Source organism: Protopterus annectens, chromosome 16.part0 (genome assembly GCF_019279795.1).
Source record: "Protopterus annectens isolate FY-2018-M chromosome 16.part0, PAN1.0, whole genome shotgun sequence".
Taxonomy (NCBI): domain Eukaryota; kingdom Metazoa; phylum Chordata; order Ceratodontiformes; family Protopteridae; genus Protopterus; species Protopterus annectens.
The window spans coordinates 27,835,628-27,858,531 of record NC_056750.1 but is presented as its reverse complement, the minus strand read 5'-3'; the positions used below and the strand labels follow the sequence as shown (position 1 = coordinate 27,858,531).

General features: G+C 40.7%; 1 protein-coding gene across 6 annotated transcripts in view; it reads left to right on the top strand.

Moving 5' to 3' along the window:
- SETX (senataxin) overlaps nt 1-22,904 on the top strand; it is a 2,451,437-nt gene that overhangs the window by 1,803,646 nt on the left and 624,887 nt on the right. For all 6 annotated transcript variants that reach the window (XM_044058409.1, XM_044058411.1, XM_044058407.1 and 3 more), the window contains 2 exons: nt 8,408-8,557; nt 20,547-20,654. In XM_044058409.1, coding sequence (XP_043914344.1) covers nt 8,408-8,557; nt 20,547-20,654 — 258 coding nt within the window. The remainder of the gene's footprint in view (nt 1-8,407; nt 8,558-20,546; nt 20,655-22,904) is intronic.

The window sequence follows — 22,904 nt, the reverse complement described above, 5'->3', positions numbered from 1 at the left end:
CTCAAGAAGAACAGCTATGTTTAAAAGTGGGGCCAGGAAAGCGGGGGTATTTGCTTTATCTTCATTTATTTTATATCAGTTTTCAAAGGCTATAGAGTCAGACTATGCATGCCCACATGAATTGGACTAAAACTTGATTTGCATTAATGAGAATGCCCTGAGGGGAGCTAAGAATTGGTTAACAATACCCATCTTTTTTGGGTGCATGGATTAAAAAATATTTTGTATAGCAGCTTAGGATATGTTTGAAGAGGCTAAGCAAAAGGTACTTCAAAAATGAGAAGCTGGAAGCTCTTGATTATGGATAGTGAGATACAAGCAGTCAAAATGTTTTAGTCCCTATGGTTTTATCTACAGGTCAAGTTTTTATCAACTGGAGAAGTTGTGGACCTTAATTAAGAGTTGAAATAATTTAATTGGAACAGAAAGAGAGCTAGAGTTAAACGGGCAAAGTTGATTCTTCCCAAAGACCAAGGTGGTTCTAGATTGCCTGATTTAAACAGAGACTTTAGAGCTTCACAGTTAAGGCTCGCATATATAACTTAAGCAGAAGATTATAAATCAGAGAAGAAACCAATGATGATGAGAGAGAGGGGTGGGGTGGAGTTCAACGTAAGATTTTGGATCCAGGTCATTAAAAAATAACAAACACCATACAAAATCTTATCTTTGTAAAGTGTCAGAACGTATTTGCAGCATTAAGCCCACATGACAATGGAGAAAGGAGATTTTTTACCAATCAAGCTAACTTGCAAGTAAGGATAGTGAAAATAGCCTGCCGAGAGCTGAATTTACTGGAAGAAATTAGCAAAGGAGCCAATGTTTTGTGTGCAGTTAACTAGGGACAGGGTGAAGCAAAAGTTTGGACTTCAGGTTAGAGACTGCTTTTCCTACCTGGGGGGTTAATGACAGAATATAGGCAAAGAGAACGGGATAGTAGAGTGCACCGTGAAAGATCAAATATGGACGTTTTTAGCCGAGGCTAGAACAGAGGCTGCTGCTGAAAAAGTAATTAGTAGAGCATATAAAATATTGCAGTTTGACTATAGCAATCAGAGGAATTAGTAGAAATAATTGGGAGGAGAATGAAAAATTGCAAAAGAACAATAGGACGATGTCTCTCAAGTGTGCAGCAAAGTGCGGAAGGCTTAGGATTTTTACGTGGAAGTGTTTGCATAGGTTTTTATACTGCAGAGAGTTTTTCTTATGGTAGGTAGCAATAGCTGGAGATGTGAAGGGAAGAAAGAGGGAGGTAATGAGGGAGCATGTGTTTGGGTGTCTGCGTTGACGAGGTTAAAACAATTACTGATGAGTAATGTGCCAGAATCATTGACGTGAGCAAATGGTTGTAAGTAAAGAAATCATTCTTTTCAGGTGGAGTATAGCATCTGAATTGCCTGGACAGCGCAATGACCTGCCAAAAAAGCAATTACTAGAAAATGGAAATCAAAATCTAAACCACTTATAAATGAAGTACTGAATATTTTAAAGGAAATACAAGAACTTTGATGTGTGATCTTTTTGAAAAGTAAGTAAGGAAATGACATAGAAATAAGTGGTATTTATAGGAAAAATACATTCAGAATATTGATCAAAAGTGAGGCTTAAGGGCAGACAGGAGCTGAGCAATTTATATAAATTACAAGGAGTGAATATTGTTAAAAAGGAAACAAATGTGTAGTACATGAAAGTAGGAGTGGAAACTCTTACTTTAGTTTGCTTTCTCTTATGTGTACTCATGCCATGTTTTAAAATGTTAAGGTAGTGTAGCAGTGCTCTAACATTGGTGGCACGTGGCTGCCAGCCAAAAGAACTATCTACATTTGTTTCTTTTTTTAGTAAGGATTTGCCTTGGCTTCTTAATAAGCCAGTTGGAATGTCTATCACAGACTGGCAGATATGGCTCATGTACTGGCATGGGTTGTTTGTGGCCCTAAGGAGTATGCTGTGTGATGATAATAGATTTGGATCTGTTGTATTTCTGTGCAATTTGTAGTGGGATGATGAGGGAACAGTGCTGAGAACTGGCTAAGTGCCTTCATTTCCATGCTTGTTTTTCTCTCTGCCCCAGTGGTGTTGGTAACAGTGGCTATGGATGCCCTTAAGAAAGCTCTTTGCTGCTCAGTTAGAGCAAGCTGTTTTGTCTGGTTTGGAAACAGAGGCCAATTGAGAGATTTGTTTGTTGGATTTATTTATATGGGGACTGACTGAATAGTATTTGGTTTTGTTTGTGATCTGAGGTTTGCCCTTCAAATATTTTTTGGACTCACCATTTTGAAGTTTCAATTTTTTTTTTTTTTTTTTTTTTTTTTGCAATACTGTCTGGAGATGTTGAGACAGTATGTTGTTACTGCTTTCGGAATGTAATGTTTTTGGTGGCTGATAATGGTAGCTGAAACGAGGGTCAGCAATTTTCACAATACTTGTTGTCCTCTTGTGCAACAATGTTTTGTCCAGGTAAACTGATGTATATTTCAGTTATTGTCTTACATTGTGATTGTTTTGATGTCAAGTGCTTAGGGAGTAAGCAATATGGTAAACTTGAACTTGAATTTGACTTAATAAAGATGCTTTAAAAAATAAGAGGAGAAAATGTTGGAGCAAGTTACTAACTTTAGGTGTATTAGAGGGATGGTTGAGGAGAAGTCTGAATGAGCAGGTTAAAGCTACAGTCAAGTGGCACAAAGTGTCAGGGATAGTATGTAATGGAAGAATCCTAAAATGTCTGTAAAGTAAAGTGTAGAAAACGGTGAGGTAACCAGTGCATGGCACTGAAACCCATGCAGTCAGGCAAAGCAGTTGCAGAAGCTTGAGGTAATAAAGATGAAGTGTTCTAAGATGGATGACAAGATGCACGCCGGACAGAATGAAAAATGAGAGCGTTAGAGAAGAAGCTAAAGTATCACCAAGTGCAGAGAACATCAGCAAAATATTACAGTGGTTCAGTCACATGCACAGGAAAGCAGAAAATTATTTGTTAAAGATGATGAGGGAAAGGAAGAAAGAAGGCAAGTGGAGACGACACTCCATCAAGAGAAGGGTGGATTGCTTGAGAGAAGACCTGCACCAGTCAGGCTTGACTGTTGTAGAAAGTAGTAGATCAGCAGTGAATCAAGAAATATGTTGACAGATGATAGAATGACCCAGACCCATGTAAAAATAGGGGTTGTTGATGATGATGATGGAGTCAGCCCAGATATCCATTCTAAAAAGGAGGAGAAGGAAAAGTCTGTGAATCACTGATCTGAGGATGCCACTTCTGAGAAGGTTATGGACCAGCATCTGTCCCTGATGTTTGCCTTGGGCAAGGGCTCTGGTGCAGCTCCTTAGGAGGAAGTAATCATTGAATATTAACATATCTCACGGGACCAAATGGCATTTGTATTTGATGGCAGAGAATGACAAAATGTCAGCCCCAGCTTTGGTCGATCATTATACAAGGGAAGGATGATTTGCCCTTGCTAATTTTAGAGGAGGACATCCACACTACTTGTAGGCCATCAGAAAGTGAGGACATTTCCCCTCTTTGATTCCCAGGACCCTGAATGCTGCTCACAGACATAAGATGCACTCTGAGGTCTGGACTTCTACAAGAAAAGGCTGTTCTTGGTGGGTCTCCAGCCTCATCACTCCTCCTACACTTTAAGCTAAGCTGTTTTTTTTAAGTTTTTTTTACATGTTTTACAGGGCTTGCATCCTGATCCACACAAGCTGTTTGTTTCTGGAATTAGGCTGTGTAAGAGAAGGACGGAGACCTCCCCAGTGTGAGACATTGACTCCTCAGACTGTGAAGATGAAGGACAGAAGCTGGACTGTTGACCTCTGCTGTCCTCACTTTTATGAAAACTCATTAAGCCTCTGTGCCACCCCCAAAGACATGAAACTTCTGAAGTTTGAACTTCCAAAACTTGTTTTTCCCAGTCTGGGAAGCTCTTCTGGATTTCCCCAGTCCAGACAACTTTCTTGAATACTTGATGTTGCCAACCTTGGGGCAAAATTCCAGCTTGCCTGCCCCAAGGAGACTTAACATTTTTTATAGAGTTCAGGGTCCTAAAAAATTCCTGTGTAAAAACTCAAGACGTGATGTCCCTGGAATTTGTTCATAGGTTGGAGCCTTTTTTAAGTCTAGCTATGTTCATTTTGGTACCCTTGGTAAGTGTAAGCAGGGGGCCTGGGAGATGAACCATTTACAGGTTGCCTTTGTCCATTATAGACATAGATGCCAAACCAGGAATGAATTTCCTATTCACCATCCAGTTGCGCAAATTGCAATTGAATTGGTTAGGGAGGAAATCTGCTTCACATGGATGGGGAGCCTGTTCTAGAGAAGGGGGTAGTCTCTGGAATACGTACCTGTCTCTCCATCAGGCCCTGTTTATATCACAGGCAAGGTTTGTTTTTAGAATGAATAATGCTGGTGCTGTTTATTTTGTGGATATCCAGGAAGTCTGTCTGTATGGGGTCCGACAATACCTTGCATGCCAGGTATAGGTCTCCTCTCAACAGCCTGTTAGGAGACAGAATACAGGGATAGTGCTGTGAAGAGGTCTGCACAGGACATGTTACTTACGCCCTGTATTCTTTTAGTGAAGGAACCTCTGTGGATGTTCTAAATGTTTGATGTACCACATTAGGTACAAAACAGAGGGCATTGTACTCGATGATAAGGCTTGATGAATGCCAAACACAGTCTTTAGGGAGCTAGATTGACTCTAGGACATACTACACTTTTTAATGATAAGGAAAATGGAGTACTTGAAAGCTGTACCAAGAAAACTGAATGCCTAATCAATCCTAGGATTTAGCGCTCTTAATTACTAGACCCACATCCTCAAGTACCAAGAAAATATTTTTAGGTAATACTTGGAGAGTTATGGGGGGTGTAAGACAACACTAGGAAGGCTGTATTGTTCCAACAAGTCCATATCTCTTTGCATTTGAGAAAATAGGCTGTAAAAAGTAAACTGTAAAATGATAGCCTGCTGTAGTGGCATAGATGGATAAAACCTTGACTGTGGCCTAGGCAATCCAAGTGCAGTTAGTGGTTGAGCACTTGATGGTGTAGGCAGGAAGGGTAAATGTGGCAGTCCTGTGAGAAGAACAATGGTGGGTCCCAGTCAGTCTATACCCTTGCTCTTCTGACACAATTTCCACTGGAGGGCAAATGTGTGTCATGATGTTGGAGAGAGAGTAAAAGGAGGACGTGGATGTGACTGCGTGTCATGATGTTGGAGAGGCAGTACAAGGAGGATGTGGATATGACTGTGTGTGTTACGATGTTGGAGAGGCAGTAGGAGGAGGACGCGGATGCGACTGTGTGTCTTGATGTTTGGATAGGCAATACAAGGAGTATGTGGATGTGACTATGTCATTATCTTGGAGGGGCAGTGCAAGGAGGATGTGACTGTGTGTCATGATGTTGGAGGGGCACTACAAGGAGGATGCGACTGTGTGTGTATGATGTTGGAGAGGCAGTACGAGGAGCAAGTGGATATGACTGTGTGTCATGATGTTGGAGAGGCAGTACAAGGCAGATGTGGATGTGACTGTGTGTACGATGTTGGAGAGGCAGTAGGAGGAGGACATGGATGTGACTGTGTGTCATGATGTTGGAGGGGCAGTACAAGGAGGATGTGACTGTGTGTGTACAATGCTGGAGAGGCAGTAGGAGGACGACGTGGATGTGACTGTGTGTGACATGATGTTGGAGAAGCAGTAGAAGGAGGCTGTGGGTGTGGTTTCCAGAGCCGGTGATGGCAGTCATTCTTGACACAAAAGGAGGAGCATGCATGTGTTACAGAAGACCGCATAGGTGGGTCTTGCAGTGTTAGAAGTGCTGAAATTATGACCAGGGGAGAGGTTAGAGCATTCATTATAAGAATGCCCTTCTAGCCAGTATGCCATTGATGGCACAAAGGACTGCAGTGTCTGCCTATTTGACACCCCTCCTTACTTGATAGTTTTTGCCCCAGTGGCTCTGGGGATTTCTCACCACTGTAGAATGAATGGGCATCCAGTAGGGGTGACTTGATTGTTTGCAGACAGCAGGGAGATGTATAGAATGTGGGTGTGATGCTATAGATGGAGTATCCAGGGCTGATGCAGTTTGATCATCCTTAGAAGGTATTTTTGACTGAGACAGTCCCATTCTGAAGGTGTAAAAGTGCAAGTGTATAACAAGCTGCTGTTTGTAACTCAGGCTTACAGTGTGTTTAAAACATTGGTGGGAAAGTGGAAGACTGTGGAATCTGTTTAGCATCCCTTGCCTAAATACGTCAAGAGTTATCTATGAGAACAAAGACTGTTCTACCAGAAACAAGTAATAGGGAAAAAGTTGAAAGGCCTATCAGAAAGAAAAGACAGCAGAGATGTTGGTGGAAGACAGGGTATCCCACAGAGTCCTTCTACCTCTAGGGTCCAGCTGTGACTACATCACCCTGCTCGTTAAATCCTGCCCCAGCTTCTTCCTTCAGTTAACCCCCAGTGTTTGTCCTTTGCTGTGTGGTAAACTGACCACAAGCCTCCAAGAATGAGTTTGGAAAGAGTTAGCACATTGCATTCACTGCTGCTGCAAGTCTTATGGAAATTCTCTACAAGGAAGAGTCATGTGCCATTCCACTAGGGCCACTGCTTTCCTAAAAAGAAAAGCAGTTATCTGGCCCTCTGTCTGCACCCTTTCCAGGCATTACAGCCTGTGTTTAATTTCTGTGGCTGGACAGAGTTCCCTTCCACTGTCCTAAAGGGCATGCTTCTCTCATTATCTACAACACTACTTGTCACCCTCTCTGCAGCGATTGCTGATGGTTAAACAATAGGCCAATGTAAACGTTTGCCAATGTGTGGGTTCAAATTTCAGTCTCAGCTTTCGTAGCCTTCACTAAGGTTATGACTGCAGCAGTGACCCATGTGATGAATACAGTACATTTGTAGATTCAGTTTTCCATAATTGTAGATGTTCATTGTGGTCATTCTTGCAATCCTACTTCCCCATCACCCCTAAATGTGGGGTCCCTGGGGGTCAATGTAGGCGCACATCCCTTTCCATTTCGTATGTTGTACTTTATCCTTTCCTTGCTTCCTTCTCTTTTCATGTGACACAAAGGAATAAGATTCTCTCTAGGGCATTGCTGTAAACCTGGGCACTTGCTGTTCCCACAGTATTCCCTGGTTTTACATTTCCAATCCTTAAAGTTTAGGGGGGGGGGGTAAGAAAACTGTATCATAACATTTATTATACTAGAAACATAGAGACATTCAAGGAAAAGATAATGTCAGCCTAGACAAGGAGGAAGTGTGCTTCGCTCTGAAAGTCTAGAAGTACATTAGACCTCATTCTGTGTTAAAGTTCCCGAAGTCATAGCTGCAACAGTGACTGCACTCAAATATCTGCAACTGACTATGTAACTGTACTATTCCTTACCATTAGATTTGTTTCCCGAGTTGAAGGCAGAATTTGTTGTAGAGGTGTCCCATTAAAATGGTCATCGTAAGGGTTGTTGCTATATGAATCCACTTATTCGTGTTGTGATCTGTTGGCCACCTCCTGGATGACAGTAAAGAATGGAATAGAGTACAGCGTACTCTTTCATAGCTCTAATGGCTGCAGACTGAGACTGCATCTGCACACCTCTAAGGATGTCTGATTGTGAAAATGATCATAAAGAATTAGCAATTGTGGTGCTTTGGTAGTAATATCAGCAAATAGACTACTATAAACTTTTGTAGCATTGATGTTAACATCTTCTGTTAATATTGAATCTCCTTACACAACTGCATATTTGTAATTACCCTAGTATATACTCAAGTAGTGCTGCGTTTCTAAGTAACTATGTCCCTGCATATAATGTAGTTCATTAATTTCTTGTGTAAATTTTAAATGTATAGCATTTATACACACCTGGGCTGTGGCTGAAATGGGTCCCCTGTGGATCAGCCTTCTACTCCTGTAGACAAACAAACATAACTAAATAAACCATTGGAAGCATCTCTGTCTTTTGCAAAGGTGAAGCATTTAGGATACAGGTTTTTGCCTGTGACACATGTATTGAAATATTTTCTGTACGTCTCCCAGCTCTGGCTTAGCTATTATTCTGTTAGGGTTCATTATCAGCTTTGTTGACATTGTGACAAAACGGACTGGAATGCTGTTTAGCTTAGCTGCATTATCATTTGTACAGTTTTGTGGTGTTCTTTTTTGTCTGCCCATTGAAGCAGTGTATTGGATTTTTTGTGTGTTATGTTTAGTGCATAAGTTAAGTATTGATGTGAATTGTCTTTACTGCCACTTCATTTCTTTCTATTAATGGACATAATTCTTTGACCCAACTGTACTTAATGCCTCAGTTAAGCCATTTGAAGTGACTGTCCAATGTTTAACACAATATTTTGTTTTCTCTCACCTTTTAAGGATCGAGGACGTATTCTGGAGATGCAGGGGAAAATTATATTGGAGTCTCATGTTATCTGCTGTACACTCTGCACAAGTGGGAGCATTTTGCTCGAGACAGCTTTCCGAAGACTAGGCCAGTGTCCTTTCAGCTGTGTTATAGTGGATGAGGTAAACAATTTCAGTTTGTACAATGATCTGTTTCTCATGGGCATGAATAATAATTATGCACTTCGTGCATAGTATTTGTTTTTAAGAACTTGATTTTGAATAATGCTGTCATACTCAAAGCATACTACTTTGATGTGTTCATCATTCGTCAATCTAAACGTAAAGTTGTGCATGTTCCTGGCATTGCAGTAGACCTTCAGTTCTAGTCAGTATTCCATTTATGAGGTCACTAGTGTTACTGCAAACGGTGGATGTGCTGTAATAAACGGTACTTGTAATTCCATAACACATGCTTAGGCACCCAAGGATAAAGTGATTGGGTTGATGTGTTTAGTGCACGTGTGTGTTCAGTCTGTGTAAAATGACTTCAGGTGTACTCTTGATCTATGTTTCCTAAAAGAGTGTAGCATAAAAAGAAGAGAGAGTGACAACAAAGCTTTTGGTGGTCCAATTCAGAAGAGGCAATTGAAAAACTTCAACCAACAATAAAGTCCTGATTTGCACATTTTATTTGTGTGTATGTGTGTGTATTAATATATATATATATATATATATATATATGTGTGTGTGTGTGTGTGTGTGTAGGTTTACCTTTATAAACGCGACTTACAGAAGGGCGAACTGCACATACAAGATATACAAACGTCAAACGTAAAAAGGTGTGAGTGTGCAATGAGCGAATGCACAGTGAGATTCGCTCATTGCATATTCGATATTCAGGGGCAGATTGCACTATAGTGGAGATCGGGAAATGGTTCCTTTCCCCACTGTAGTGCGATCTCGGAGTTAGAATAATAAAGTAGGGGGGTGCCCCCCCCCACATGGGTGCAGGGGGGCTTGCCCCCCTGCTTTACACTTTGTTTTTTTTTTATTCGACTTTCATGTTCAAAAAACTGTGAATCTGCTATTCGATTTGCTGTTTTTCGAACATGTAGGTGTGCCGACATTTAGTTTTGTGGATTAGAGTCGCTCATATGAGCAGTTGCCCTTCTGCAAATCGCGGTTATAAAGGTAAACCGTATGTGTGTGTGTATGTGTGTGTGTGTGTGTGTGTGTATATATGTATATATATATACACACACACACACACACACACACACACACACACACACACACATACTTGTGCATAAAATGTATCTATGTGTCCCTTCTAGTTTGCCAGAAGTGTATTTGGTTGAATAGTAGAAAAGCTGCAAGTTTTGCTGAATGTTTTTTTGTTTAAACAGCTGAGTTTTTGGAAGGTGTGTGTTTCTGAATTGGGTACGTTGGTTGTTGTCAGAGATGCGTGTGCACATGTGCATCTCTGGGATGGGCTTAAGTAAGGAGATAAATTTGTGTGTTTGGGGATTAGGGTAAGGGTCAGGTTAGGGGGATATCTTTTAGGAGTGTGTATGTGTGTGTGTTTGCTGTTTAGGGTTAGACTAAAGTTTAGGTAAGAGGATAATCTGTGGGAGTGTTTGTGTGTGTCTGAGCTGTTTTGTGTAGTGTTAGTGTTACCAAAAGTGGTTTCCTAAGATAAGGTGTCTGGTTATTGGGAAAGGGCATGGAATGGGTTATTGTTAAAGATTAGTAAGGTGGTGCAAGGAAATGAAGCCCTCTTCTCTGCTCAGTTTACTAATGCATGCTGTTCTTAGCTTTACCCAGCATCTTACTTTAAGAAGTTTATTTGTGTAACACTGGCACTACTCAAGCAAATTTTGTCTGAATGTGTTAGTAGTATGTCTGGAGTGTTCAGTGAAAGAAACTATTTTTTTTTATTACTCTGTTGGTTGTGACGTACTAATGGCAGAAGGACTGTATACTGAAAGGTGTAATAATGTGGCTAGATTGTTGCATTGGGCATAGTGCAACATTGTGGTATTGAAGTGGCTGAAAAACACTGGAAACATGAGCCACAAAGCATCACAGAAAATGATGGTTTGCATCACATGGGATCATCCATCACCAACAGTTCAAAAGATAGAGGATAGAAAACTGGATATGCTGGTCCATGAAAAGAAGATAAAAGTAGCATTGATCACTGAAATCTCCACACCCATTGACTACAGTGTCTTGCGTATAGAGAGACACAGTCATAAAATATCAGGATTTGCAGGCAGAAGCGAGAGCAGTGTGGAAGAAAGATACCCAGACAGTTGCAATAGTAGTAGGAGCAATGGGTCTTATAAAAAAGAATCTATAATCGTCTTTAGATATGTTACCAATACATGTACCTCTGTACGAATTGCCGAAGGAGTCATTACTTTAACCTCAACAACTTAATTTCTGACCTAAAAAGTTGAAATTGGACACCGTTAAAACAGCTTGATCTAGACGAAGCTGTTAAACACTTCAGTACTACTTTCTAAATGTCTTAAACCAACATGCCCCTCCCAGAACCATCAGAATCATAGCCAACTCCTCACCATGGCTTAGTAACAATAGTAGACCCCTCCTCAAAGCCAGAGAAAAGCCTGGGACCACTGGCACAAAATCAGGTCCCAAGATACTAAGCAAACTTACCAAGAGCTCCAGAATAAATGTAAGAAACTAGTTAAGGTTGATAAACTTTACTACTACTACAACCTACAAATAAAACATCAAAATAACCACAAAAGGTCTGGGCTACCATTAACAAAATTCTTCTACTTGGAAGAAGTAGTACTCCCTCCCCATACCCCAGTAGACACATCAGAGAGCATAGCTGTGCAATTCAACAAATTCTTGACTGAAGCCATTCTTGCCCTGTCTAACCAGCAAAACAAACCAGTACAACTCCTCCCCCATGGAACACTGCCAGTCACCCACCAACTCTAACACATTTCACATCCAACTTGTCCCTACTGATATAATAAGATACCTTAAGAAACGTAAGCCCACAACACTAACATCATACAAATTACCAACTGAATTTCTAAAAATAGCTGTCTACACCATTACCTACCCAATATCCATACTTATCAATAGATCTTTGTCTGAAACCTGGAAAATATCCCATATTATCCCTCTACATAATGGAAGTAATTCTCTGACAAACTACTGACCAATAACTATTCTATCCCCTTTAGCCAAAATTATGGAAAGATGTATACATACCCAAATCATGAACTGTTTGCAAACCCACACTCCTCTCTAACACTCAACACGATTTTCATCCCTTTCACAGTACCACCACTGCCCTCATGTCCTTTACAAATACTGTCAATACCCATAGAAACAACGTCAAATATGTATCAGCTACCTTCCTAGACCTGTCCAAGGCCTTTGATATGGTCAGTCATAGAATACTTATCAAGGCCCTTACTGACCTAAGACTTGGTCCTCCATAACCTGGTTTCAAAGCTATTTAACTGGCTTGTTAGCAAGCAGTTTTGTGGAAGCGCAAATTTTCACCTCTTCTTCCAGTCACTCTTGGAGTACCGCAAGGCTCGATACTTGGCCCATTCCTTTTCTGTCTACATACTAACAACAGTCATACTTCTACTCTTCGTGCATCTGTCATACAATATGCAGACGACTCCACATTAATATGTGCAGCTTCCTCATTACATGAACTCCACACCCTTACACAAGAATCTTTTCTCTCTGTTGAAACATGGCTTACCACGTTTCAACTTATTCTTAACCCTTCTAAAACTAAACTTCTTTTTAAACCTACTCGATCCACCTTTATAGACCCCACCTTTAACATCACATCTAACAATAAAACTACTCCCACTGCACACACCAAACTTCTTGGAGTTGAGATTGATAAATTCAGATTCAACATACATATTGCCCAGGCCATTAAGCTGGGCACCCTTTACAGAAACAGGCAGTATTTTACCAGACCCACAAAGTCCACCGTAACACGCACTCATCTGATCTCCACACTTCTCTGCGCTTCAAGTATTCTTACAAACCTCATGAAGACAGACCTAGCCAAACTAGACTCCTGTTATAACAAATTAGCTAGGTTTGTTTCAGATGCCCTATACAGATCACACCACTGCACATCTCTAAAGCAGCTTAACTGGCTAGGTTTCCCCAACTCTTACATTACAATCAACTTACTTTTGCTCATAAAATCCTTTACTAACCAGAAACAAACCTTCAGTGCAACACCTACTTCATCCATACTCTAGTAATAGAACTCTTCGTTTCAATAATAAATTCCTTCTTGAAGTAGCTAAAGTCAGTAACACAGCAGGAGAATCACTCCTTTCTAACAGCATTTCTTAAATATGAAACTCACTACCAACAAACATGTCTTCCAGCTCTTTACTAACTCATTTTAAGAAAGCACTAAGAACTCACCTACGTACTAGTGTTCTTGTACTTGTCAAGCTAGTTCTACCTTTCTTGCATGATATCTCTACTGATCTGTTTGAGCATCTGCCACCCATATGTTAATGTATCTACTGCTGTGACCTATTACTTTTACGTTGTAACTTATCCTATACTGTTTGACAATGTTTTTTGCTGCTTTATGTGTGTGTATATCTCTTTCGAGATTTGTATTTGTTTTGTTCAAATTATCAATGTTGGTTTTCTAATCAACTTGTATACTGTGATACAGTATTGATCTCAATTTATCTCATTTGTAATGTTTGTGGAGCTTTTCTCCCTGGGCCTCCACTGAAAAAGGAGCTGGGTTCAGTGGACTTTCCTGGTTATTAAATGTAAAATAAAAAATAAATTACTGGGCACATTGTGGGTGCTGCGAAGAGCACTTCTGGTTGACATCAAAGACTGAAACATACTAATTTCATGAACTTTAATTGTACTTCGACTTAGGAATGGATTCCATTCCCGTCATGGTATTAGAAACCCAAAAGATTTGGAGAAATTAAAAAAGATAGTCCCAATTACTGTGTTCATTTATCAAACTTCTGACTTTTTTGGTTTTGTTGACCTTCTGCAGTCTGTTTCTTTCATTGATCTTAATATGTCTATCTGTGTCTATTAAATCAAGCAGCTCTTCTTTTAGCTCATTTACTTCGAAATTGAGGACTCATTTTTTGTTTTCCATTTCCTGCAGGCATTCTATAGAAAGTTCTGTAGCATCTTCCTGTGGCACATTCTCTTCAATTTCATCCTGTGCCATCTCCTGTTCCTTCCCTTGCCGTCCAGCTTCAGGTAAATGTTTATACTGGTTTCCTGCGGAAGCCTCCAAAATTTCTTCATTTGGCACCTGACCAGTTGTTTCCCGTTCCACTGGTTTCCCCTTAATTTGGATATCCATTGCTCTATCCTGCTGTGGTGCTTTCTGAATTTTCTACACTGAATCCTTCACGTCGCAAGTACTCCATAACCTCAGTTTCTATTTGTATAACTTCTCCGTTACTAATCTCCTTTTCTACTTTTCCTTTTTGTCTTAGTTTTTTGTATTGTAAAGTTTTCCATGTACAGATTCCTTTGTCTGTATTTCTCTTCAAAGATATTTGGTACTGCTCTTTTTGTATTGATTAGTTTTGCTTTCTTCTTTGCATAGATATTATACCATACTCAATCTTCCTGTTTCTTCTTACTTTGGGGACTCATTGCATCATTCTGCGGTGTAACCTGCGTTAGAACTTCTACACCAACTCCTTCACTTCGCAGGCATTTCATCGCTTCAACTTCTATTCTTATTAACTTCTTTACTAATCTTCTTTTCTACATTCCTTCTTTGTGATGTTTTAATTGTGACGTTTTCCATATCTGGATGCCTTTACCTGTATTTCTCTTCGATTATCTTTGAGGCTGCCTTCTTTATGTTGATTAATGTGGTTTTCTCCTTTGCATAAATATTGCACCATATCAAATCTTTCTCTGTTTCCCATGTACAGATTTCTTTTTTTACACTTTTCAAAAATCTCTAGGTTTTGTGTGTATTTTTGCACTTCCTCAGATGCTTCTTTATCTCGGTCTGTATACTGTTTTTCACAAATCTGTTGTATTAATGAACACATTTTTATTTGAGGCTTCTGTCAGTTTTTCTTGTAGAGATATTTTTCTTTCCTCGAATAATCTTTTCTTGTGTGTGGAAATTCTGGGATTTTTGCATAATAGTAACAATACATCATTTCTTTCTTATCCTCAATACTGCACTCTATTGACTTTATGGCTCTTTATTGGCCTATCAGTTTTTGTAGACTGCTGCTTCTTTCTACAACAGGTGGGTCACCCTCCCCCTGGGCCTGGCCTGGCCCCATCGTAGGAATGTTTCCGTATTTTGAGGATTCTACACAGTCATTTTTTTCCAGTCCTGGCACCAGTGTGTCTAACACGATCAAACACTTTTTTTTATACTGGATCTTGTGCACCAGCCTATGTTTTTTTAATTTTTGACCTACTTCTGACCATGATATATGCTGTATAAATACAGTCTATATGTCAGTGTTGTTTTGGAGAGATTTTGTGAAAAACAGGATCCACCTCGTGAAGTTACTCAAAGGACTTGAGGATGAATTCAGTTTCAGCACTACTACTTTCTTTTGCTTGCTGACTTATCTCTCCATTTGGACTCCATCATCTCTGACATTTCTCACATGTACCTCATTTGATGGACATAAAGGAAAGTGAAACATAACGTAAGTCAACATCCTAGTGTTTCTACAGCAGCAGATCACATTTTGAAATGTTACTGCAGATTTACAAGTTATCACAATCTGTACTGTATGCTGCCCGCTCCTGTACTTCTGTCTGTTTGCAATTTAGGATTTATCCCTCTGCACCACAGGAGGGTTTTTGTATTGCTCCTTTTGTGATAGTTGGCAGTTGGTGATTTTTGGATAGACTTATGTTCAGTTAGCATTATGTCCTTGTATGCATTAGGGTATTTCAGAGCCCAAGAAAGGTAGGCATTCTCAAAACCATACTTTGTTCATCTACTGTCCAGTGCCATTCTTCAATGTAGCACCCCTCAACTCTTAGTTGAAGAGTTAAAAAATATTCTTGTCCTCCTTTAGAATGTTGTAAATTGCTTGTTACAGAAAGTGCATTACCAACATTAATTTCTGAATGCAGGTACTGCGCTAGACCTCACTTGGAGAGCTGAAACACTTCAGCAAATGCAATATTGGCATTCAGAAATGAAATTCCAGTACTAAGGCTCATACTTCTGATACTGTGATCTGAGGATAGCTATCCCTTCACGTCACCCTAGTTGCTCCTCTGGGTTTTCTTGTGGAAGAAAGATTTCACACAAACGCTTCCACGCTCAGTTTGTAGTTTGCCTAGGTGTGGAACATATTGTCAAGGATTGAAGGTTCTGTGAGGGATTTACCTGTAAAACCATGAGTCAGCAACATTCCCTGCAATACAACTTGGATCACAAGAATCTTCTGTCCTACACCCAGCTCACCATGGCATCCTTAAGTTTATCCTTGGCCTCTGACTTCCCCCCTAGAAATATGAGATGTTAAGCAGAAGGTGGAAAGGGACTTGAGTGGCGCATCCAACTTTCCATTAAGGGTAGAGGCTAGAGGCACCAGTGATGCACTTTTGCTGTGCCTGGGTCATGTATGTCAAATTCCTGAGGCTGGAACAAAGCTCCTTTGGTGGCTTTCGTGCCAGGGAAAGCAGGTATCTCCCACTGAGTTGACGACCATGATTTGGCTTTTAGAAAGGATGTTCTATTGCAGGTGCTAAAAGCCAAAGCACACTTTAGAATTTCAGAAGGAGACAACTGACAACCCGCTGTCCTGGTAAGGGAAGGGTGTCTCTGACAGCGAGGTCTGTAAATCCCATGCACAGGTTCAGACCTCCAAGATGGACATTCCAGCTGAGAATTGAGACACGTGACCTGCCACAGATTTCCTGTGGATGTCTAATGCTATACTCTGTCGCATATCGTCTACTTGGAGGCGATCTCTGCTTAACATACAAGGCCATGTCAAACCCAGAGCTGTTGGACATGCTACACTTAAAGAAATCCCAATCCCAAAGAGCCACACGCTCCAGGAATCTAAACCTTGTCATCACAATAAGCAAAACATGCTGGTGGGGTAGGTTCCTGACCTAGACAAAAGGAACCTTGGCAATTGGATGGGAGAAAGGAAATTCACCCCAGGAATCACGTCAGTTGCCCTGCTAGACAGGGGTCCAGGGAAGTAAATAGTGTTGGAAGAAATAGCCATGGAATTGTTATGGCTAGGCTTGTATAGGCCCTAGGGCCGATAGCCTAGTACCAACCTATGAAATATCCAGTGGGCCATTTTCACCCATCCAACTCCAGACGGTTTGTAAAAGGTAGATCTCATTAGCTCAGGGTTTTATCCAAGATTCAGGGAATGTTTGTTATAAGGAAATGGATATTAGTAAAGGGCCTGAAATCAGGAGGAAGGAAACATTCCCTTTTTGGAATTGCTCATGGTGCCAAGTATATGTTCACGAAAAATTCATATATCCAGTAAGTGTGGAAATGTACAGTTGCAATGTGTGTGTGTGTGTGTGTGTGTGTGTGTGTGTGTGTGTGTGTGTGTGTGTGTGTGTGTGTGTGTGTGTGTGTGAGAGCTGTGCAACAGAGGGTGTTGTCTCCATAGCTTAGCTTTGGAGGCCTTTCTCTGTCTTCCCTAATGATGAAGTTGGTGTTTTATTCCTTAGCTTTCTTTGTTAATGCTCTTTACTATCCTGGGCAAGAAAGCTCTAATGTGGCACATACACATGCCTGTCTTATAGTGGGATCTTTCTTATGTCCCTGATGTGTTGCTGTGTGCCATGCCTGGAATGAAAAAGGGTACTGAGGTCTGGAAGGTAGCCTGGACATTGTACTTTCTTTGGTTGAAGTCGCAGTAGTCAGCATTATCACAATGGTGAACTGGAACATCTACTGTTATGGTAAGCTCTTACACAGTCATACATTTCCTCCCAGATGTAAAGAAGATGAAGTGACTTGTGATTGCTATGTGCATTTCTACTGTTTGTCTAATGCTGTGATCAAAGCTTCCTTGGCAAAAAGACTACTAGCTTCTAATGCCCATTTCAGCAATGTCTACGGTACACGTGGCTTTGCCACAACTACTTGACCTAGCTTTATGGTCTTGATTGTGACCAAGAGAGTTAGGTTACATTTCTCTTTATTCCAGTACTCTAGCTACTGAGCTCTGCTTATGTAGTAATGTGGCTGTTTTTATCCTGGTGGTAATTGTTGGAAAGGTTCCCCAATGTAAGATATAACAGATGTGTTTTTAACCATATCTTTTAATCTGTGGGAAGATCTTCCTTGACAGGTCAGAAATATTTTAGTGGATGGATTTTTCTTTCACTAGGTCCAGCTGTTTGTAGTTCCTGTTAAGTTGTGCTTATTAGTGACTTTAAAGTGACTTGGCAGGCCTAGGGGATGAGCGAGCTTATGTGACCAGTGAATTGTTCCTGGAACATCTCAACCATGAGATTTTGCAGGGGAAAAAAAGTGCAGTTGTGATTGATGGGTCACCAAAGGACCTTTTAAGGAAGCCCCTCTGTAGAACAGTTAAAATTCTTAGAATATCACATGTTAACATTCTTCTGTAGATGAACCTTGTAGGGCATTTCATTTCATTCTGATGAATTTCCCAGAGGTATCCCCAAAACCACTACTGCATCATCAGAGTGTTTTCCCTTCCCTTTGGTCTCTTTTATGATGAATTTTCCAGCCACTCCTCTGTGAGCAGTCTGTGTCTCCACAGCAACTTTGCCTGTGTCAACCAGCTCAAGTCTCAGAAGCAGGTCTTAAATTGTGTGTGTATGTATGTGGCCCCATTAGCATGTCTTACAATGACTGTGTGTGTGTGTGTGTGTGTGTGTGTGTGTGTGTGTGTGTGTGTGTGTGTGTGTGTGTGTGTGTGCGTGTGTGTGTGTGTGTGTGTGTGCGTGTGTGTGTGTGCGTGTGTGTGTGTGCTCGTGTGTGCGTAACCACGCACACATGTATGCATATGGGTAATCATTTGAAATGTTGGGACCCGCTAGAGTGACTCCCGAAATACGGAGACTGAATAGCCGAAAGAATACTAACTTTGACATTCCATTTCTCTAAATATTCCCTAGTCTCTGAGGTATGGCGATCTTGGAGTTGGTATATATATGTTCAGGGGGAGCTTGCTCCCCCTGCGAAACGAAGATTTTAGGAGAAGAGTGATTTTCAAAATTTGCTCTTCTCCCATGTTGTCTGTCTGTTTTGCATTTCTGCACTTGGAAGTGCCGACATTTCAGTAGGGCGCCATGCTTATGTACCAGTACTCATAAACATACACACGCACATCTCTGTATTTATGTATATATGTAAGCACTTATGTATGTGCATGTGTGTGCGCGTGTATATATGGGTCTACTACACATGATCGAAATTTCATTTGATTGAAATTCATTTGACTGAGACCATAACATTGAAAATTCAAAATACTGAAAACTCACTTGATTAAAACTCATACGACTGAAGCCTTAACAATGCTAAATTTCAACATACTAGTGGCAGCGTGTAGACTACTGTAAGGTAAGTAAAAGTTATATGCCCTTTTCCCCACTATAGTGCGATCATGGAGCTAGTATATATAGTTAGGGGTGTGTGGGGGGCGTAGCCCACAACTAGTTTGGTTTTTATATCCTCCAGTTTCTGTTAAGAGGGTACGTAAGTAGTTTTTAAGTTCTGGAAAGGGTTAGTCATTGGTGTTGTATGTGTGCATGTCTATAGTTTACAATTTAGTATGTTGAAATTTAACATTGTTGAGGTTTCAGTCTTATGAGTTTCAATATTTTGAATTTTCGATGTTATGGTCGATCATGTGTAGTAGACCCGTGTGTGTGTGTGTGTGTGTGTGTGTGTATATATATATATATATATATATATATATATATATATATATATATATATATATATGTATATATATGGTTCTAGGTTATAACACCGACAGCACACAACATCGACAACGACATCACCGACACCACATCATCGACAGCTCACAAACACGACACCACACACACTCAACACATCATCACAACAACCAATAAACAAAACAAATTCCCTGACCAAAAACCACACACACAACACAAGCACACCTAAATCCTAACAAACAAACACTAAACCTTACATACACAACTATCCACTACCCTAACCGAAACCCTAACCCTAAGGTCCGTCACTATCGCACACTAACCTAACCCGCTCCTGACCCTAACTCACTTAACCCGCCCCTAACCCAAACAAAGTCACTACTGCACCCTTACTTAACTCAAGCTTCTAACCCTAACTCACTTAACCCCTAACCCAAAACATTCACTACTGCACCCTTACCTAACTCGGCCTCTAACCCTAACTCACTTAACCCCTAACCCAAAACATTCACTACTGCACCCTTACCTAACTCGCCCTAACCCTAACTCACTTAACCCACCCCTACCCATACAGACCGCCAACATCGCACACTTACCTTACTCGCACCCTAACGTCCGTCACTACCGCATACTTACACATCCTTTCCCCATCTCGTGTTCTCCGTCGGTGTTTTCATCCGTCGATCTTCTCGCGTCGGTGATTTCGCTGTCGGTCTTCCCATCTGTCGACGTTATAACCTAGACCCATATATATATATATATATATATATATATATATATATATATATATATATGGCTGCTTTTGTAGACTTTGGTCAGCTAAACCGATTTTCAACACCTGTCTACAAAAGTAGTAGAGAGGTTTTTGCGGGCACAAATATTAATGCTTGGCATGCATGTTGAGATGCATAATGTCAGTCGTTTGGTTTTGACATTATTCGTGTCAATAGTAATGCCATTTGATAAAGGTAAGTAAATCAGATATATATATATATATATATATATATATATATATATATATATATATATATAGGTATTCACACGTGTTTGTGTATATATGGAGGGAAAATCAGAGCTATATGCTTAAAATGCATGTTTGTTTGGTGTTGTTTGTCTACCTTGTGTCTTGCACAGTAAGTTTACTTTATAGCATTTGCTTTTAGTGATGCAAACTGACATATTGAGTGTGTATGCCATGAACATGGTGTTTATATGTGTATGTTGTGATTTTTTACAGGCAGGGCAAGCATGTGAGACTGAAACATTGATCCCTCTTATTCACCGTTGTCCTAAACTCGTCTTGGTCGGAGATCCTGAGCAGCTGCCTCCCACTGTGATCTCTCTGGTAAGTAGTTTAGGGGTACAGTGAGCCACCACTCTGGTTCTTTTCTGAGCATACTGTCAGTGCTCAGAATTTGCCTTGGTATCTTCAGCCATCACCAGTGCTGGCGTTTACAAAAGTTCTTTAGAATTCAGGACAGAAGGAGCCTGAAGGAAGGAAGTGTTTTTTATTTGTATTGAAATGAAGCATTTAATGTGATGTTGTTCTATCTAGCCTTCATTCTGTACTGGTTGGGTTCGGAACCGATCTTCGATTCCGACTTGACCATTTACAAAAGCTTGAGGTCTTCAAGTAGCTTGTAGCTTACACCGTATCCCACAATGCCCTATGGAGTTCCCCAGATCTTGTTTGCCCTAAACAGATCGGGTGCTTTAACTGGGTGTGGCCAAGTGTCTTTTCTTAAATGCTTATTTCTTATAGGAAAATAATAATATTTTTTTTCTTCTGTTGGGTTTAAAAACATAGTTTTAAATTTTTTCTATACATAATGAACTTATTAGGCTGTTCTTTTTTCATTGCTGTTTATGTGTGGCTGTCGTTTATTTTAAGGCCTAATTTCCCTTTTCCTCACGTATCCCGGCTTTTGTGTATGATGTAATCTCGCTTTTAACTGTTTTGATATGTAGTTTAAATTAGACAGTGTGTATTAGTAGTTACGTAGAAAATTTGATTAGCTGTTTGTTTTTTCTTGCTTTCCAATGATTGACATTCATGAGTCTGCTGCATGTTATAGGTATAGATTTCCTTTGTTATCCTTAGAAATAATAATAATAATATAGAGAGAGAGTAAGGATTTTTTTTTGTAGTTTTCTGTTTAGCTCGTTTTAGTTAGAGGGCTTTTTTCCATCATAAATATATTAGGTTGGTGTGCCGTGTTTACTGTGTTCTCTAAACTGCAAGCTAGCTCGTTTTAGTTAGAGGGCTTTTTTTCCATTTGTTTGTTACTTTATTTAGAGGTATTTTTGTGTGTGCTGTGTTCATTATCGATAGTGTGGTGTGAATTCTGCTATGTCTAAGCAATCAAAAGATACCAAACCCTTGGGGTTTAAAAAGTGGACTAAGTGCACTCAGAAGATGTCTATTACAGATGGTCATACGGTGTGTGTGTGTACTGTCTTGGAGCAGTACACTTACAAGAGTCTTGCTTTTATTTGCCATTCAGTCAGTTCTAGGGTTCTTCTCGAATGAAAGAACAAACTGATTCTAAAAGGATTGTTGAAAACTTCTTTTTCTGAGGCCTTAGGAGAAGATTAGAGCCCAAAAGAACAGACCTCTTCCCTTTCTCAGAAATCTGACAGATCTGGCAAAAGATCCTCTTCAATTTCCTGGGATCAATCAGAACCTTCAAAGAAGTTGCCAAAAATTTCTGTTTTGGAACCAAAATCTGTCATCTACCTTGGCTCCTCCTACATTAAAGCCGTTGGTACATCAGGTTTGGAGCCGGTCCCCAGAATTGGAACCTGTTTCTCCGACCCTAAGATCTTCAATCTTACAGGCTGCAAGATCCTCTGCTCCCTCCTCTTGATTGTCCAGGAGCCTTTCTGATGACATTGTGGATTGCGTGGTGTGGAGACTTTTGAGGACACCAGTACTAGCAAAACTGTTATCGGAGCCAACCCGTAGGGTTTCTGAACCAACTCAACCTGCATGGTCACTGTCGATTCCTCCTCCAACCCGACTTGGTGTTTCGGAGCCGGAATGCATGGATCCGATAGTAGTGGAACTGTCGGAACCAAGACCTGTCCCAGGATCTTTGGCCCAAACTACTGTTCTGATTTCCTTGGTGAAATATGGGCTCGAGGAGTCTAGGAGTTGATGCTGTCCGGTCAGGTCGGGGGGGGGGGGGCATTCGGATTGGACGTTTATCGGAACTGAACTTGCCTCTCTGGGCTTTGGCGTGGGTGAGCTTAGCTTTGGAGCCAACCCTTTGGTGCCAGGGATATCCTCTGTTTTTTCGGAGCCAGGAACCTCCTCGGATCATGGGGGGGGGGCTTCGAGGCGATGAGGAGAGCACTGTCCCCATGAGCACCTCTACTCTCTGATCCTTTTATTCCTCCCCCAAAGGCACCAGTGTCCGTCTCAGCACAACCGCATCCACACAGACGTGTAGACCCAAGGCCTCCGGATTCCCCATCGGGTGAGCCTCTTTCTTCCGAAACCTGTCCAGAATACCTTTCTGAAGAGGTCCCTCGGAAGAGATTATGCAAGAGGAAGCATTTGGACTCCCCAGAGGAGTCAGTCACATCAGACACA